Genomic DNA, 17,186 nt, shown 5'->3' on the forward strand with positions numbered 1-17,186 from the left:
CTCCGGCGCCGGCCTAGCCCCTCAATGTTGGGGCTCGGCCCCCAAAGATGCGGAGCATTCCGCACCTTTGGGGCGGCGCGATGCCCGTCTGATTGGCGCCGTTTTGGGCGCCAGTCGGCGGACATCGCGCCGTTTGGGGAGAATTTCGCCCCTGAAATGCAAAACTCATCGCTCAATTCTACAAGTGTGAGACTCCTCAATTAACATGCACATTTAAAACTACACAATTTTTAAAAACAGCCGAGGCTTGTATCTGTACTTTTTTATTAAAGTTCACTTGTGTTTCAAACCAGCATCCTCCACATCTCTAAACCAGTTTCTTCCATGATCACTGACAGTTGGAACATTTGTTTACTAACCTGAAGTAACAGAAATAAATGGAAGAAAATTCAGGGCTTATTATTCTTTGTGATTGATTCTTAAAAGGAAGGACCAACGGTAAAACTTGAGCTTTAAAAATAAGTAAATGCTAGAAAAATAAGTAATGGTAATTCTCATGCCCTCAGTCTAGAATCATAATATTAATGATGTGGAGATGCCGGCATTGGACTGGGGTGAGCACAATATGAAGTCTTACAACACCAGGTTAAAGTCCAACAGGTTTGTTTCGATGTCACTAGCTTTCGGAGCGCTGCTCCTTCCTCAGGTGAATGAAGAGGTCTGTTCCAGAAACACATATATAGACAAATTCAAAGATGCCAAACAATGCTTGGAATGCGAGCATTAGCAGGTGATTAAATCTTTACAGATCCAGAGATGGGGTAACCCTAGGTTAAAGAGGTGTGAATTGTGTCAAGCCAGGACAGTTGGTAGGATTTCGCAGGCCAGATGGTGGGGGATGAATGTAATGCAACATGAATCCCAGGTCCCGGTTGAGGCCGCACTCATGTGTGCGGAACTTGGCTATAAGCTTCTGCTCGGCGATTCTGCGTTGTTGCGCGACCTGAAGGCCGCCTTGGAGAACGCTTACCCGGAGATCAGAGGCTGAATGCCCTTGACTGCTGAAGTGTACTTCTTACCATAATATTAATGGTGGCAATGCTAGATGAAATTTCAGTTTTTTCCTATTTACTATGGCTTCACAAAGTTACTGTAGACAGGAGAGCAAAGAATCCACCAGCATTGACTTATGCCAATTACGTTCGATCCTTAGTAAGAGTTGGTAGTCCCTAAGGCAGCCACACTCAGTGCTGTAGAAGTTATGGAACAGACTAAAACAAAGAGGAGAGAGGAGCCTCTTTCTTACTGTTCACCCCTCCCCTCTTTGTTTTGCTCCATCCTATAAACATTGTCTTCCGTTTCCCGGTTCTGGTGTGGGGCCTTTTACACAACTCATTGACCTTTCTTGTCCCTTTTTCATTGCTGATTTATTTTCTGCACACCTTTTGTTGTCACAATCCCTTAAATTGCTCCCTCCCTTCAGACTGAGGCTGGAGCTCTTTTTCACACCTTTCTGTGCTTGCGGTTCTCGTCTAATGACATTCACAGAGAATGACACGAGGCATGGAAAGTCCAAATAGGCCTCACTGACAAGTAACGGGTGCCAAAGTAAATTGTTGTAAGTTCAATGTGCTGAAAATCAGGGATAAAGGCTAGGCTTTGACCGATTAGTGAATAAACACAAGTGGCCATACAGATCTCAGTCAATAGGTCAAAAGGATCTCAAGTTCCATCCCTATTTGTACTAGATTAGCAAATCTCAGTTGGGGCAATGTTAGATGCTTTACCGTCAGCTTCACTTTTTCGGGGTGGAAATCTTACTCTTGAATCCTATCCATTTAACCAAAATGTTGGGTGAGATCAGGATCAAACTCAGATGTTGCTTTATCCCTCTGGATCTCTACCTTGTCTATATATATATATATATATATACACACAAAATATATATATTGGCATTCCACCATTTAAACTTACATGAAGGAAGAATATTTGGACAAGTATTGGAGGACGACAAGTTCCTTTGGAATAATCTTTTTGCAAATCAGTATCTTCAAGAAACATAGAAAATAAGAGCAGGGTAGGCTATTGAGCCTGCTTTGCCATTCACTATGATCATGGCTGATCCTCTAATTCAGCACCAAACTCCTTCACTCTCCCCATATCTCATGACACCTTTAGAGACTAGAAATCTATCTATTTCCTTCTTAAATATATTCATTGACTTGACCTCCACAGTTTCCTGTGGTAGAGAATTCCACAGGTTCACCATCCTTTGAGTGAAGTGGTTCCACCTCATCTCAGTCCCAAAATGGCCTACCCCGTACCTGAGACTGTGACCCCTTGTTCTAGATCCCCCAGCCAAAGGCAATAACATTTCTGCATCCAGTCTGTCCAGCCCTGTCAGGCCCCACCTCATTTTTCTAAATTCCAGTGAATTCAGGCCCCGCCGACATAATCCCTCCAGATACGACAATCTTGCCATCTCAGGAATCAGCCTGGTGAACCTTCATTGTGGGAAGTGTATCCTTTCTTAGATAAGGAGAACAAAACTGCACAGGTAAAAAATGAAAGGTGGGAAGAGAAAATAAAATTCAAGCTTATGGTAGCATGGTCCCTTTAAGGGGAAAATGTTCGTGGGACACGGGACTCTCTCAGGGCCTATCAGGTAAAAGCAGACGAACCCCAACCAATGGGGAAAAAGCGTGGAGTTCTGGGAGCAGGGGCCCGGGCAGTGTGGACTGGGAGTCAAGGAGTAAAGGCCTGTATGATATACCACTGTGCCTTTATATAGTTACTCCTCATTGTTGTTCCCAATAAACACATTTGTTCAAAATGAAGACTCCTCGGTGATACCTCGTGCAATTACATTGGCAATGAGAATAAATCGAGAGAATAAAACAATCACAAGATTCTCAAAATTCCGACGGGAAGGGGTTGCATCGAAAATCTCCAAGAAACGGAGATATTGAGATTGGCAAAAAAATACATTGAGCAAGAAACCATGGCAATGTTCGGGAAACTTGATCCAATCCACCAGGGGCCAAAGAATGGAGCCAATATATCGAGAGGCTCCCATACCTTTTTTACCACCAATGAGATCACGGGGGCAGTGAAGCAAAAGGTCATTTTGTTGATGGTTTGTGGGTGTAATGACTTAGGCCCGGCCTTTGAGGTTGGCCAATTGGGATACGAGTTCCCTGATTAGTCGCCCAATCAGGAAACCCCTTTCTCTGTATATAACAGGGAGTGTCAGATCCTCTGCACTCTCAGTGTAGACAGCAAGCTGAATGCACCTGGTTGTTTGGCTGTTGGTTTCGTAAATAAAAGGAATTCTGGTGAAGGCACTTCTGCCTCCATGAACTTTTGCAGTGGATCCCAGACCTAAACAAAATTGTTTGACCAGCTGGTAACACTTGTGAAAGAGCACTTCAGCCCCAAACCCTCCATTATGCTGAAGTGGTATACATTTAATTCAGCCATGAGGGACCCAAGGGAGACAATTTGTGCTTTTGTAACCAGACTTTGTCAAATGGCTGAACACTATGAATTCAGCTCAGTGTGAAACGACATGTTGCGTGACTGTCTGGTCTGTGGCATCAACAATATCAATGCACAAAAAAAATTGCTAGCTGAAACAAAAATATCCCTGGATTAAGAAACGGAGATAGCTCAAGCCACTGAATGCACCGAAAAGGGCGTGCAGGAAGGGGAGGTAAATCACCTTTGGAGTGTTAGGCGAGCATCCCAAGCAACAGGCACAGAAGAGGCTGAACAGAAATACCAGGAGTAGGATCGTGGACAGAGGCAAGAAATAAAAGCGGATCGTCAGCCCAGAAAATTTGATGAGTGTTACAAATGTGGAGGAGACCATCCCCAAAAGATGTGCCATTGCAGCCATTTTGTGTACTTCAAGTGCAACAGGAAGGGCCACATTCAAGCATGTTGCTGCACCAGGCAGGGTGCACTCTGTTTTTAAAAAAGCACACCACAACTCCAGTGTGTAAGGTAAAGAAAAATCCTGAAGAGGAATCCGAGATTTACAGGTTAAACATGGTTAAAGCAAATAAGGTGGTTTCCATAGAAATAGTCCTGATGGCCAACGATCAACCAGTGAGCATGGAGGTCCTCACAGAGGCCTTGGCCACACTGGTGGGGAGAAAACCTGCAAGTAATTTCAAAGAAGAGTCCGAGCCCTGAGCCTAAGCAGCATTATTGCTAAATTGGAAGCGTATACAGGGGAAACCTGAAAGATTTTAGGTACCATGACGCCATGTTGTATCAATAACAGTCTGTTCAATTGCCCATGATCGCTGTGAAAGGACAAGGGCCAAATTTCATGACGATGTCAGATAAAGCTGAACTGGTGAGAAATTTTCAGAATATCAGATAGGCTGTGCGCCCTGAATTGGCTAACTTCCTCCTTTCGTACAATACCACCCCTCACATTACTACTGTGGTCACACCAGCAGAGCTATTAATGGGTCATCGCCTTCGTACTTGGTTAGACCTGGTGCTTCCCAATCTGGTGGGAAGGGTGGAGGCGAGGTAAGCCTCCTAAAAGAAGTACCACAACTCAGTGAAAGACAACAGATCATTTAAAACCGGTGACTTGTAAGGAACTTTGCATCTGGTCCATCGTGGATACCTGGGTAAATCTTGGCAAAATCTGGCCCTGTCGCACACTTGGTGGATCTACAAGGGAACCGGGCGTCAGCAGAGGCCCCTCCCAATACTCCTGAGGGGGCTGGAGAGGGGCGCACCTCCAACGCAGCTGTTGAGACTTTGAAGCAACCTCCTGCTGCTGACGAAGACACTACCTTACTGGTGGAAGAACCAGTCAGGGAATTGGGGTGTTCCACCATGCCTAAGCAGTCCCTGATAGACTATTACAGCCATTACTGATAGTCCCTTAATAGATCCATTACTAACCGACTGACTCCCACAGCTATCTGGACTACAGCTCTTCGCACCCTACACCCTGTAAGGACTCCACCCCTTTCTCTCAGCTCCTTTGCTTCCGTCGCATTTGTTCCGATTATGCCACTTTCCAAAGCGGTGCTTCAAAATTGTGTTCCTTCTTCCTCAATCATGATTTCCCACCTACAGTTGTTGACAGGGCCCTCAACAGCGTGTGTTCCACCTCCCGCGCCACAACCCTCACCCCCACCCCTCCCTCCCAGAACAAGGATATGATGTGTTGGGTGCTCTGGATCCGTGGAACACATACAGGCCACCAACACTTAAAATAGTGCAACGCTATTTTATTAAGTTAGAAACTGTTGAACATACTTTCACTGTGGGTTAACACGATGTTAGATTAAACTAAAGACCTATGCTTGTCCGACCCAGTCTATGCACTCAGCACATGGTGAGGTCCTGTGCTGTAAGCTGTAAGCTCTGTCCTTGTAGGAGGATGCATCCCAGATGAGCGGGAACTCTGATGCCCCCTGTCTTTATAGTGAGTGTGCTCTAACTGGTGATTGGCTGCGGTGTTGTGTGTGTTGATTGGTCTTGCTGTGTGTCCATCAGTGTGTGTATCTGCACCATGATATACTGGTGTATATTATGACAGGATAGAGTCCCCCTCGTTCTCACATTTCCCCCTCGTTCTCACATTTCACCTTCCTAGCCTCCGTATGGAAAGCATAATCCTCCACCATTTTCACCAATTCCAGCGTGATGCCACCACAAAACACATCTTTCCTTCACTCCCCCTGTCAGTATTCTGCAGAGACCATTCCCTCCGGGATAATCGAGTCCGCTCCTCCACCATACCCAACATCTGTCCCATCACCCATGGCACCTTCCCAAGCAATCGCAGAAAGTGTAACATCTGCCCCTTTATGTCTTCCATGTTTAACATCCCAGGCCCAAAACACTTATTCGAGGTTAAGCAGTGTTTCACTTGCACTTCTTTCAATTTGGTCCATTGCATTCGCTGCTCCCAGTGTGGTCTCCTCTATATTGGAGAGACCAAACGCAGACTAGGTGATCGCTTTGCTGAGCACCTTCAGTCTGTGCGCATTCAGGACCTTGACCATTGCTTGCCATTTTAACACAACACCCTGCTCCCATGCCCACATGTCTGTCCTTGGCATGCTGCAATGTTCCAGTGAAGCTCAACGCAAACTGGAGGAACAGCATCTCATCTTACGGTTAGGCACGCTACAGCCTTCCGGTCTCAACATCGAATTCAACAACTTCAGATGATTAGCTCTACCCCACCTCGACCCCTTTGTTTTCATTCCATTTCATTTTAACTGTTTTTTACATTTTATTTATTTCCTTTCACATCTTTTATTCTCTCTGGGGACTTCCATTCGTACTCTTTTCCCTTGGTTTCTGTGGCTATGACTCATCTTTCATTCCCTCACCCCACAGTATAAATATCTCCCACCTTCTATGTCTTTTAGCTTTGACAAAGGGTCATCTGGACTCGAAATGTTAGCTTTTTTCTCTCCCTACAGATGTATAATGTTTTGAGTCAAGGTGACCCTTTGTCAAAGTTAAAAGACCTGCTGAGTTTTTCCAACATTTTCTCTTTTGGCCCCTGATAGACTGACTTTGTAAAGGACTGTACAATATTACCCCCATTGGTGTTTCTGTCCTATTGTGCATAGTTAACTGTTAATAACTTATGGTGTACATATGTGTCGAGGGAATAAAGGGGAGAGGGGTGTGGTAGCTTGACCTCTCATGGGGCATGTGGGAGCGACCTTTCATGGGGCATGTGGGAGCGTGCAACCCCGAACTAGGGGGGTAAAAACGCAGGGACCCGGGCAGTGCTCTGTGCCGTACATAGCTAAACTTAATTTTTCTTCCAAAAATACCCTCTGTTATGTAAGAACACTCCTCAGTGATATCTTGCGCTGTTACAAAGCTGCATGAAAGATATAGTGGTGACGATTTCACGCTGTTAGCGCGAGCGATTATTGTAACAACAGATGATATTTAGTCACATTGGACGTAATTGATTGTTTTTACCGGTATTTACTTACAGTTCAAAGGCAGCAAGACAGAGTGGTAAGGTTCTTCCTCTCCTCGGAATCCTAAAAGATGGTAATTTGAATGAATTATTGGCTAAATGATGCTCCCTACTTTACAAGATGTATCCCACACACTGAAAATAGATCAAACTATGTTTCTTCTGAAACTCACGTTTGACAATGACAGTGGCACTGCTTGTTGCCTCTCCATGAATGTTAAAAGCCAAGGCAGTGTACTGAGCAGTGTCATTGATGTTGCATCTGAAAACAAAAAAGGTCATCTTAGTAGCATCACACCAACTTTGAGACCCTCAGTAACAATAACTTAGATTTGTGCAGCACATATTTTAATAGTCCTCCACATGCACATTTTGAAACAATATCTAACAATAAGTCACACAAAGGGGCTATTCATAGATTATCATAGAATTTACAGTGCAGAAGGAGGCCATTCGGCCCATCGAGTCTGCACCGGCTCTTGGAAAGAGCACCCTACCCAAGATCAACACCTCCACCCTATCCCCATAACCCAGTAACCCCACCCAACACTAAGGGCAATTCTGGACACTAAGGGCAATTTATCATGACCAATCCACCTAACCTGCACATCTTTGGACTGTGGGAGGAAACCGGAGCACCCGGAGGAAACCCACGCACACACGGGGAGGATGTGCAGACTCCGCACAGACAGTGACCCAAGCCGGATTCGAACCTGGGACCTTGGAGCTGTGAAGCAATTGTGCTATCCACAATGCTACCGGGCTGCCCCGAAATTGGTCAGATGACCAAAATCCTGGCCAGAGATAGGTTTCAATGAAGGAAGAAAGAAGTGGGGGAGTGAGGCGGAAGGCTTTATGGAGAGAATTCATGAGAATTCCTAGCAGACAAGACCAGCAATGGTGGGGCCATTAAAATCGGGAACGCTCAAGAAACCAGAATTAGGCGAACGCAGATATCCCGGAGGGTTGTGGGGCTGCAGATAAGAAAGGGTTTGAAAGCAAGGATGAGAATGTTAAAAACAAGTCATTGCTTGACTGGGGTCAAATGTAGGTTAGTGAGCAGAGGGGCGACAGAGGAACAGGACTTGGTGTGAGTTAAGTTACCTCAAGTTTACAACCCCAGCTTTAAATCATTTTCCATTAAAAGATACAGAAGAAAAGAGAGCAAGAAAAAGAAAAGGCCAGATTTTAACTATTCTACATGGCGGAAAGCAGGCCAGTGAAGGGTCAGCCCAAATAGGAGGATTCACTTGCCCCACTGATCCTGTAATCTTCCTTCTGTGCCTTGATCTTAACCTACTCTTAAACGCTGCCTGGGGTTCTTTTCCTACAATGCTCAGTGGGTCCCAAACTATGCGGACAAGGCCCGCCCACTCATTCAGTCCACCCAATACCCCCTTGCGGCCGAGGCACAACATGCTTTCGCCCGCATCAGAGCAGACATCGCCAAGGCCGGGATGCGCGCAGTGGACGAGTCACCGCCTTTCCAAGTAGAAAGCGACGCTTCAGACGTCGCCCTTGCCGCCACTCTAAACCAGGCAGGCAGACCCGTGGCATTCTTTTCCCGCACCCTTCATGCCTCTGAAATTCGACACTCATCCGTCGAGAAGGAGGCCCAAGCTATCGTTGACGCGGTGCGGCATTGGAGGCATTACCTGGCCGGTAAGAGAGCCACTCTCCTTACGGACCAACGGTCGGTAGCCTTCATATTCAATAACACACAGCGGGGCAAGATCAAAAATGATCAAATCTTGCGGTGGAGAATCGAGCTCTCCACCTATAATTACGAGATCTTGTATCGCCCCGATAAACTCAACGAGCCCCCAGACGCCCTCTCCTGAGGTACATGTGCCAGCGCACAAGTGGACCAACTCCGGGTACAACACCTTTGTCACCCGGGGGTCACTCGATTGTACCATCTGGTCAAAGCTCGCAATCTGCCCTACTCCATCGAGGAAGTAAGGACAGTCACCAGGGACTGCCAGGTCTGTGCGGAGTGCAAGCCGCACTTCTACCGGCCGGACCGTGCGCGCCCGGTGAAGGCTTCCCGCCCCTTTGAACGCCTCAGCGTGGATTTCAAAGGGCCACTCCCCTCCATCGACCGTAACACGTACATTCTCAGTGTGGTCGATGAGTACTCCAGATTCTCCTTCGCCATCCCATGCCCCGATATGACGTCTGCCTCCGTCATCAAGGCCCTCAGCACCATCTTCGCTCTGTTCGGTTTCCCCACCTACATCCACAGTGACAGGGGATCCTCATTCATGAGCGATGAGACGCGTCAGTTCCTGCTCAGCAGGGGTATAGCCTCCAAAAGGACGACCAGCTACAACCCCCGGGGAAACGGGCAAGTAGAACGGGAGAATGGGACGGTTTGGAGAGCCGTCCAGCTGGCTCTCCGGTCCAGGAACCTCCCAGCCTCTCGCTGGCAGGAGGTCCTCCCTGACGCTCTGCACGCTATCCGGCCACTATTGTGCACCGCCACTAATAACACACCCCATGAACGTGTTTTTACCTTCCCCAGGAAGTCTACATCCGGGGTGTCGCTCCAGACTTGGCTCGCTGCTCCAGGACCGGTCCTTCGCCGTAGGCACGTCCGACTCCACAAGGCGGACCCCTTGGTGGACAGGGTTCACCTGCTTCACGCCAACCCTCAATATGCCTACGTTGAGTTCCCCGACGGCCGCCAAGATACTGTCTCACTCAGGGACCTGGCACCGTCAAGTTCTACCCCAACACCCCCCCCACCTCCCACCGTGCTGCCAATATTGACCCCACCAGACCACCCCCCCTCTCCTTTTCCACACAAGAGGACGAAAAGGACTTTGGCACGCTCCCGGAGTTCCCCGATGACTGGCCAGCATCAGCACCACCACCACCGCCATCGGTGCCACCTCCACCACCGCCAGCACCGACATCGCTGCCCCCATTACGCCGCTCACAACGAAGCACCAAGGCACCGGACCGGCTGAACCTTTGTCTGACTCTGGACCGTCAACATGGACGTTTCTTTCCCTACCACTGTACATTATTGCACTAATTGTAGATAGTTTCACGTCACCCCTGCCGGACTCATTTTTAATAGGGGGTGAATGTGGTGAACCACTGTAATAGGAGATGTAAGGTAGGACCTGCACTACTGGTTCGCCGGTAGCTCCTATCGGCTGGCTCCGCCCATGGAGAACTGTATAAATATGTATGACCTCCAGTGCCCTGCCATTTCGCCAGCTGCAGCAGGAGGCTACGCATCTGACTGTAATAAAGCCACAGTTGTATCCAACTTTAGTCTTTGTGCAATTGATCGTGCATCAATGGGGTATCTCTTCCTTGTCACAAACTGATGGTCTATTTAAGTACGACTAATGGTGCGCGCATTAAACTTATTTTTCCAGCTCATTCGGTCCCACATCAGTAATGCAAGAATTAAATGTCTTACTTTCTTTTAGTGCTGCATGGCAGATCATAGAATCGCTAAATTTATTTTTACATAAACAAGAATTAAGATCTTATGCATCAGATATTTTTGAACGTTATAAAACAGGCACAGAAAAAACGGAATTATAAAGATTTCAAATCACCAATTTAACATGGCCTTAGTAACAAGGTGATAGCCAAAAGAACCTAATCTGCTATGAAGGAGCAGAGATCCAATCGCAGACAGCTCAGCATTTTGGTGACGGCAGCTGTGATTGACCTCATTCATCTATATCAGGTGGAACAGAACAGTGTAACGCAATCTCAGGAAACTTAGCTGTCAATCAAAGTGGCACTTTCAAAAATGATAATAATTGTCTTCCTGTCGACCTGGACGGCGGGTGACTTTACAGTCTTTACAATTATGTAATATTAAGCTTCAGTGATTCACACTGATGGCCATTAACAGTGTCCCTTTCCTTTTCTTTGCTGGCTAGATTATTGAATCTAACAGCCAGAGGTCATAACAAATCAGTCAGACATCCAATCCATAGAACATTAGAACATTATGTCTCATTGCCAGGATTTGACTTTCATGACGTTTGGGGTTTTAAGGAAAGAAACAATTTCTGAGCAAAAGTAAAGCAATGCAAGAGGAATAAATTGTTAAGCTAAAAAATACAGTAAGTATTTTAAAATAACCAGGGTATGAGGGGGGTCAATGTGTGTGGGTGGGGGAGTGTGAATGGATGTGTATGTGTGTGTAGGTGTGTGGGGGTGAGATTTTGTGAGAAACCTGAGACTGGGTGTAAGGCAGCTTCACGCTCATGCCCACTCAGTCACTCTCATGCACCTGCTCTCACTCACTCTCTTACACACTCACTCATCCACTCTCACATTCACTCTCATTCTCACTCATTCAATGCACTCTCAGGGCGTGATCTAACCAAATTGCAACAGAGTCCCATGACGAGCGTTTAGCATGGTGTTTCCCAGTGTTCGCAGCACCGAGAAACACCATGCTATCTATCGGGACTTTGTTGCATTTTGGGGCCTCAGCAGGGAACACCCCGCCGAGGCTGCACGTAGTTCCATTTCCTGCAGTGAGGAGCTCCGCTTGCCGGATTCCTCAGTGCAGGAAGAGATCAGGACACCATTTTCAAATGGCATCCCCCATCTCTAGCCACCCCCCCTTGATGTGCCCTCTAACCCCCCCCCCAAAACCCTAACTCATCTATAAAGGGGTCATCAGGCCCCCCACACACTCTCACACAGGCAGGGCATCCCCGGGCCCAATCCCCACTGAAGGAAAAATGACAGACTGGCACTGTCCCTGCCAGCTAGACACCTTGACAGTGCCACATTGGCACTGCCAGGGTGCCAGGTTGGCAGTGCCAAGGTATCCAGGTGGCAACAGAGTACCACCTTTCCCAGCGGGGAGCCACCTGGGGGCCTCCAATCCCCTGGGAGACCCCCACAAGTGTCCTACTGTCTGGTCTCCATTTGTGAGGACCAGCACTGAACGGTGCTTGCCCGAGACGAAGGGGTTAGATCCCAGGACTTTGGTAGATCAAGAGAGCACATATTTGAGTGATACTAACTGTCTCGCTCTAATATGCAGATTTGCCAGATAGTGATCCCGCTCACAATGGGAGAGATTCAGATCACGACGTCACGCGAGATCACATTTGATCTTGCGAGGCATGATGAGCTTGTTAGATCCCAGAGGAGGAATCTCCCGGAATCTGCCAGCCGCATCACGCCACCGTTTAGGTGCAACACGGCAGGTAGATCATGCCTTCAATCTCCCACTTGCGTCAGTAAGCACCCAAAGCCACAACGTCTTCCAACCTGGTGCTCCACAACGTCCCACCTATGGGCCTCGCAGCCATCTATTCCTCAAAGTGGCCCCTCAGTTCCACTCTCCAGTTCTCTGCTTCCCCCAGGCACAATTCTCCGGCTCACTGCTTCCCCTGAGCCCCTCTCTCCAATCCATTGCTTTCCCTGGGCCCCTCTCTCCATTTCATTGCTTCCTCTGGGCTCCGCTCTCCTGCTCACTCAGGATCCACTAGCAAACTGGTTGGTCTTCAGGAAGTAAGCAAAAATCATGAGGTCTCTATTTAATCCAAGAGCCACCATTAAATCACAATGGGTTTAGGGATAATAGGTGTTTGGCTTATGACTATTCTAATTGACATCTTGCCACAGGTGGCCAGGAATCCTGCATTGGTCTCTTCCATCCTCCAACTTACTTTGGGGAGGTTGTCCATTGCCTGAAGGCTGATGTGGAACCATCCCACAATTAAGTGGGCCCAGCCACCACGTTTCCCGCTGTGATGTGCTGCATTAAATCCAGTCCAGTACATAAAAAGAATAAGGAGGCAATTGAAACAAACTAGGACAATCTTAAGTGGGGCAATGGGTCCACAAATCCTTGAAGTTTGCAGGACAAGTTGAGAAGGCTGTTAAATGTATGGGATTCTTGGCTTTGTAGTTAGAGAAGTAGAGTACAAAAGAAAGTAAGTTATGCAATACCTTTATATAATAGTCATGATGTGGAGATGCTGACGTTGGACTGGGGTGAGCACAGTAAGAAGTCTTACAACACCAGGTTAAAGTCCAACGGGTTTGTTTCAATATCACTGGCTTTCGGAGCGCTGCTCCTTCCTCAGGTGAATGAAGAGGTATGTTCCAGAAACATATATATAGACAAATTCAAAGATGCCAGACAATGCTTGGAATGCAAGCATTAGCAGGTGATTAAATCTTTACAGATCCAGAGATGGGGTAACCCCAGGTTAAAGAGGTGTGAATTGTGTCAAGCCAGGACAGTTGGTAGGATTTCGCAGGCCAGATGGTGGGGGATGAATGTAATGCAACATGAATCCCAGGTCCCGGTTATACTCATGTGTGCGGAACTTGGCTATAAGTTTCTGCTCGGCGATTCTGCGTTGTCGCACGTCCTGAAGGCCGCCTTGGAGAACGCTTACCCGGAGATCAGAGGCTGAATGCCCTTGACTGCTCAAATGTTCCCCGACTGGAAGGGAACATTGCTGCCTGGTGATTGTCGTGCGATCGTAGCGTCTGCATGGTCTCGACAATGTACCACGCTTCGGGACATCCTTTCCTGCAGCGTATGAGGTAGAAAATGTTGGCCGAGTCGGACAAGTATGTACCGCGTACCTGGTGGGTGGTGTTCTCACGTGTAATGGTGGTATCCATGTCGATGATCTGGCATGTCTTGCAGAGATTGCCATGGCAGGGTTGTGTGGTGTCGTGGTCACTGTTCTGAAGGCTGGGTAGTTTGCTGCAAACAATGGTTTGTTTGAGGTTGCGCGGTTGTTTGAGGGCAACTAGTGGGGGTGTGGGGATGACCTTGGCAAGATGTTCATCTTCATCGATGACGTGTTGAAGGCTGTGAAGAAGATGTCGTAGTTTCTCCGCTCCGGGAAAGTACTGGACGACGAAGGGTATTCTGTCGGTTGTGTCCCATGTTTTTCTTCTGAGGAGGTAGGTGCGGTTTTTTGCTGTGGCGCGTTAGAATTGTCGATCGATGAGTCGAGCGCCATATCCCGTTCGTACGAGGGCATCTTTCAACGTCTGTAGATGTCTGTTGCGCTCCTCCTCGTCTGAGCAGATCCTGTGTATACGGAGAGCTTGTCCATAGGGGATGGCTTCTTTAATGTGTTTCGGGTGGAAGCTGGAGAAGTGGAGCAGCGTGAGGTTATCCGTGGGCTTGCGGTAAAGCGAAGTGCTGAGGTGACCGTCCTTGATGGAGACGAGTGTGTCCAAGAATGCTACTGACTTTGGAGAGTAGTCCATGGTGAGTCTGATGGTTGGATGGAACTTATTCATGGCATCGTGTAGTTGTTTCAATGATTCTTCGCCGTGGGTCCAAAGGAAAAATATGTCATCGATGTATCTGGTGTATAACGTCGGTTGAAGGTCCTGTTCGGTGAGTAGGTCTTGTTCAAACTTGTGCATAAAGATGTTGGCGTATTGGGGTGCGAATTTGGTCCCCATGGCTGTTCCGTGCGTCTGGATGAAGAACTTGTTGTCGAAGGTGAAGACGTTGTGATCGAGAATGAAGCGGATGAGTTGCAGAATTGCGTCTGGAGATTGGCAGTTGTCGGTGTTGAGTACTGAGGCTGTTGCAGCAATGCCGTCGTCATGGGGGCTGCTGGTGTAGAGTGCCGAGACGTCCATTGTGACGAGGAATATTCCTGGTTCAACTGGTCCATGGGTGCTGAGTTTCTGTAGGAAGTCCGTCGTGTCGCGACAGAAGCTGGGCGTACCTTGTACGATGGATTTCAAGATGCCCTCGATGTAGCCAGAGAGGTTCTCACACAGGGTCCCATTGCCTGAAACGATAGGATGGCCTGGTGTGTTGGCCTTGTGTATTTTCAGGAGGCAGTAGAGATCACCAATGCGGGGAGTACGTGGGATGAGAGCATGTAGGGTGCTCTGAAGATCTGGATCCAAGGTCTTGATCAGTCTAAGTTGGCAGATATGTTCCTTGGTCGGATCTGCGGGTAACTGTCTGTAGTGTTCTTGGTTGTTGAGTTGTTGGTATACTTCTTTGCAATCGTCCGTTCTGTTCAGTATGACAGTGGCCCCTCCTTTGTCTGCTGGTTTGATGACATTGCTGCGGTTGGTCTTGAGAGCCCGGGTGGCATTGCGTTGTGCTTGGGTGACGTTCGGGGCTGTCTTGTGAATGCGACTGATGAATCTGACATTGACGCGACTCCTGACGGCTTGAGCATACATGTCGAGTCTAGGGCAGCGGCCTTCCAGAGGCGTCCAATTCGACTCTTTCCTCTTCGGTTGCCGCACCGCAGATCTCTCGGTCTGCTGTTCCGGTTCATTGGTAGTCTGCTTGGGTTCGCTGTTGGCCTTTTGGGGTCTGTGGAAGAATTCCCAGAGCCTCATTCGCCTGATGAATTCCTCCGTGTCTGCCACGAGACTGATGGGGTCCATTTATAATAGTAGTTAGGCCTCAGCTGGAAAAATATGTTCAGTTCTGGGGACTAGACTTCAGGAAGGGTGTTAAAGCCATGGAGAGGGTGCATAAGGGATTTACTAGACTAACTGCAGGGATGGCAGTCTTCAATTATGTGGAGACACAGAAGAAGCTGTTGTTGTTATTCTTAGAGCAATGAAGGTTTAGAGGACATTTGATAGAATTATTCAAGGTCATAAACAGTTTTGATAAGGTAAAGAAGGCAAAACTATTTTGCAGTGGGAGAAGGGTCAGTAACCAAAGGACATGTTTAAGGTAACTGGCAAAGCAACAGATGACAAGAGGAACGTAGCGTATTGTTGTGACTGAATGAACTGCCTGAAAGGCGATAGAAGCAGATTCAAAGCTCTGCCGATAGCTAGTACAAGACAAATGGGCTGAAAGGCCGCCTTTTATGCAGTATCTTTCTACGGTTCTATGGAAACACAATAAAAATCACAATCATGGTTACCACGACCTCTTGAACATCCTTTTATATTTCTGTGTGAACTCACCGGTTAATCTCCAAAGAGTGAACTCCGTAGTAGCTATCCATCCTGTTCTTGGCTGGTTCACTTGTTTGATCAATGTAGACATCATCTTTATACCTTCCAGTAAAAGACAAATAAATCAGAGAGACTATTTATGGATAAAGACAGGAGATTAACACCAATGCTAATTTATTTTAGTCGGAATGAATAAGAAGGTATTTGGGCCCAATGAGATTTTTGACCCCACCCAATTTTGATTATTAACCCATGATTGGGATTATAGATTTCCTATACTGTAACAGTAACTGTACTTTAAAAAGTACTTAGTTGGCTGCAAAACACTTTGGGACATCCTGTAATCATGAAATGCAATACATATGCAAGTTTTTGGATGGGTCACCCTTCCCACCGACAAGATCCCCCCCCCCCCCCCCCCCCCCCCCCGGCCACCCCGCCCGCAGAGGGTTTCTTGGCGGCAAGCAATGCAAATGGCCATTGATTGCAGCAGGACCAAAAGATCCTGCCGGCGGCCAATGATAAGCTGCCTCCACCATGGAAAAACAAGCTGCGGTGGGGAGCATGAAATCCCGGCCTTCATTTTTAGATTAAATGACTTACATCTGCTAAATTCAATGAGAAGGAGTATAAACACTTGCTCAATGATTGGTGTAACTTTTCATATGGGGCTGAAATGTTGCCATGAGATGAAATTAAGTTGTCCAATATGTTAAATGGTTCGATGCTTTCATTAGTATAAAAGACAAAGAAATTTCATACAAACTCAACCAGAAATGCATTTACTGACCATGTTTAACATGCAAAATGTCCCAAGGTGCTTCACAAATAAGCAGAAAGAAAATAGAAAATGAAAATGGAACCAGAGAGGTGGAAATTGGAAGCAATGACCAAACGCTTTGGCAAACAGATGGGTTCTAAGAAGGGTCATGAAGGAGAAGCGGCAGGTAGAGACAGATTGGCTCAGGGAAGGACTAAGGTTTCTGAAGGCTCTGTTAACATACATTGCATAAATAACAAGCATATAAATGCATTTATTATTTTATATCGCACAGCCTGATGTTGGACAGGTAAATTCCTCATCCGAAGATACAAAGTAGTAGCAGGAATGGGCCATTTGGTCCCTTGAGCCTGCTCTGCCATTCAAAGAACAACAAAGAACAAAGAAAAGTACAGAACAGGAACGGGCCCTTCGGCCCTCCAAGCCTGCACTGAACATGCTACCCATCTGAACTAAAAACCCCTACCCTTGCGGGGACCATATCCCTCTATTCCCATCCTATTCATATGTTTGTCAAAATGTTCCTTAAAAGTCACGATCATATCTGCTTCCACTACCTCT

At 47.2% G+C, this 17,186-nt stretch overlaps 1 protein-coding gene across 6 annotated transcripts in view; it reads right to left on the reverse strand.

Annotated features, from left to right (window-relative positions):
- myom2b (myomesin 2b) overlaps positions 1 to 17,186 on the reverse strand; it is a 190,222-nt gene that overhangs the window by 143,555 nt on the left and 29,481 nt on the right. For all 6 annotated transcript variants that reach the window (XM_072498615.1, XM_072498614.1, XM_072498616.1 and 3 more), the window contains 3 exons: positions 15,854 to 15,946; positions 7,099 to 7,187; positions 6,939 to 6,989 (listed from right to left, as the gene is read on the reverse strand). In XM_072498615.1, the coding sequence (XP_072354716.1) occupies positions 6,939 to 6,989; positions 7,099 to 7,187; positions 15,854 to 15,946 (233 nt within the window). The remainder of the gene's footprint in view (positions 1 to 6,938; positions 6,990 to 7,098; positions 7,188 to 15,853; positions 15,947 to 17,186) is intronic.

This window comes from Scyliorhinus torazame, chromosome 4, assembly GCF_047496885.1.
Source record: "Scyliorhinus torazame isolate Kashiwa2021f chromosome 4, sScyTor2.1, whole genome shotgun sequence".
Lineage (NCBI taxonomy): Eukaryota > Metazoa > Chordata > Chondrichthyes > Carcharhiniformes > Scyliorhinidae > Scyliorhinus > Scyliorhinus torazame.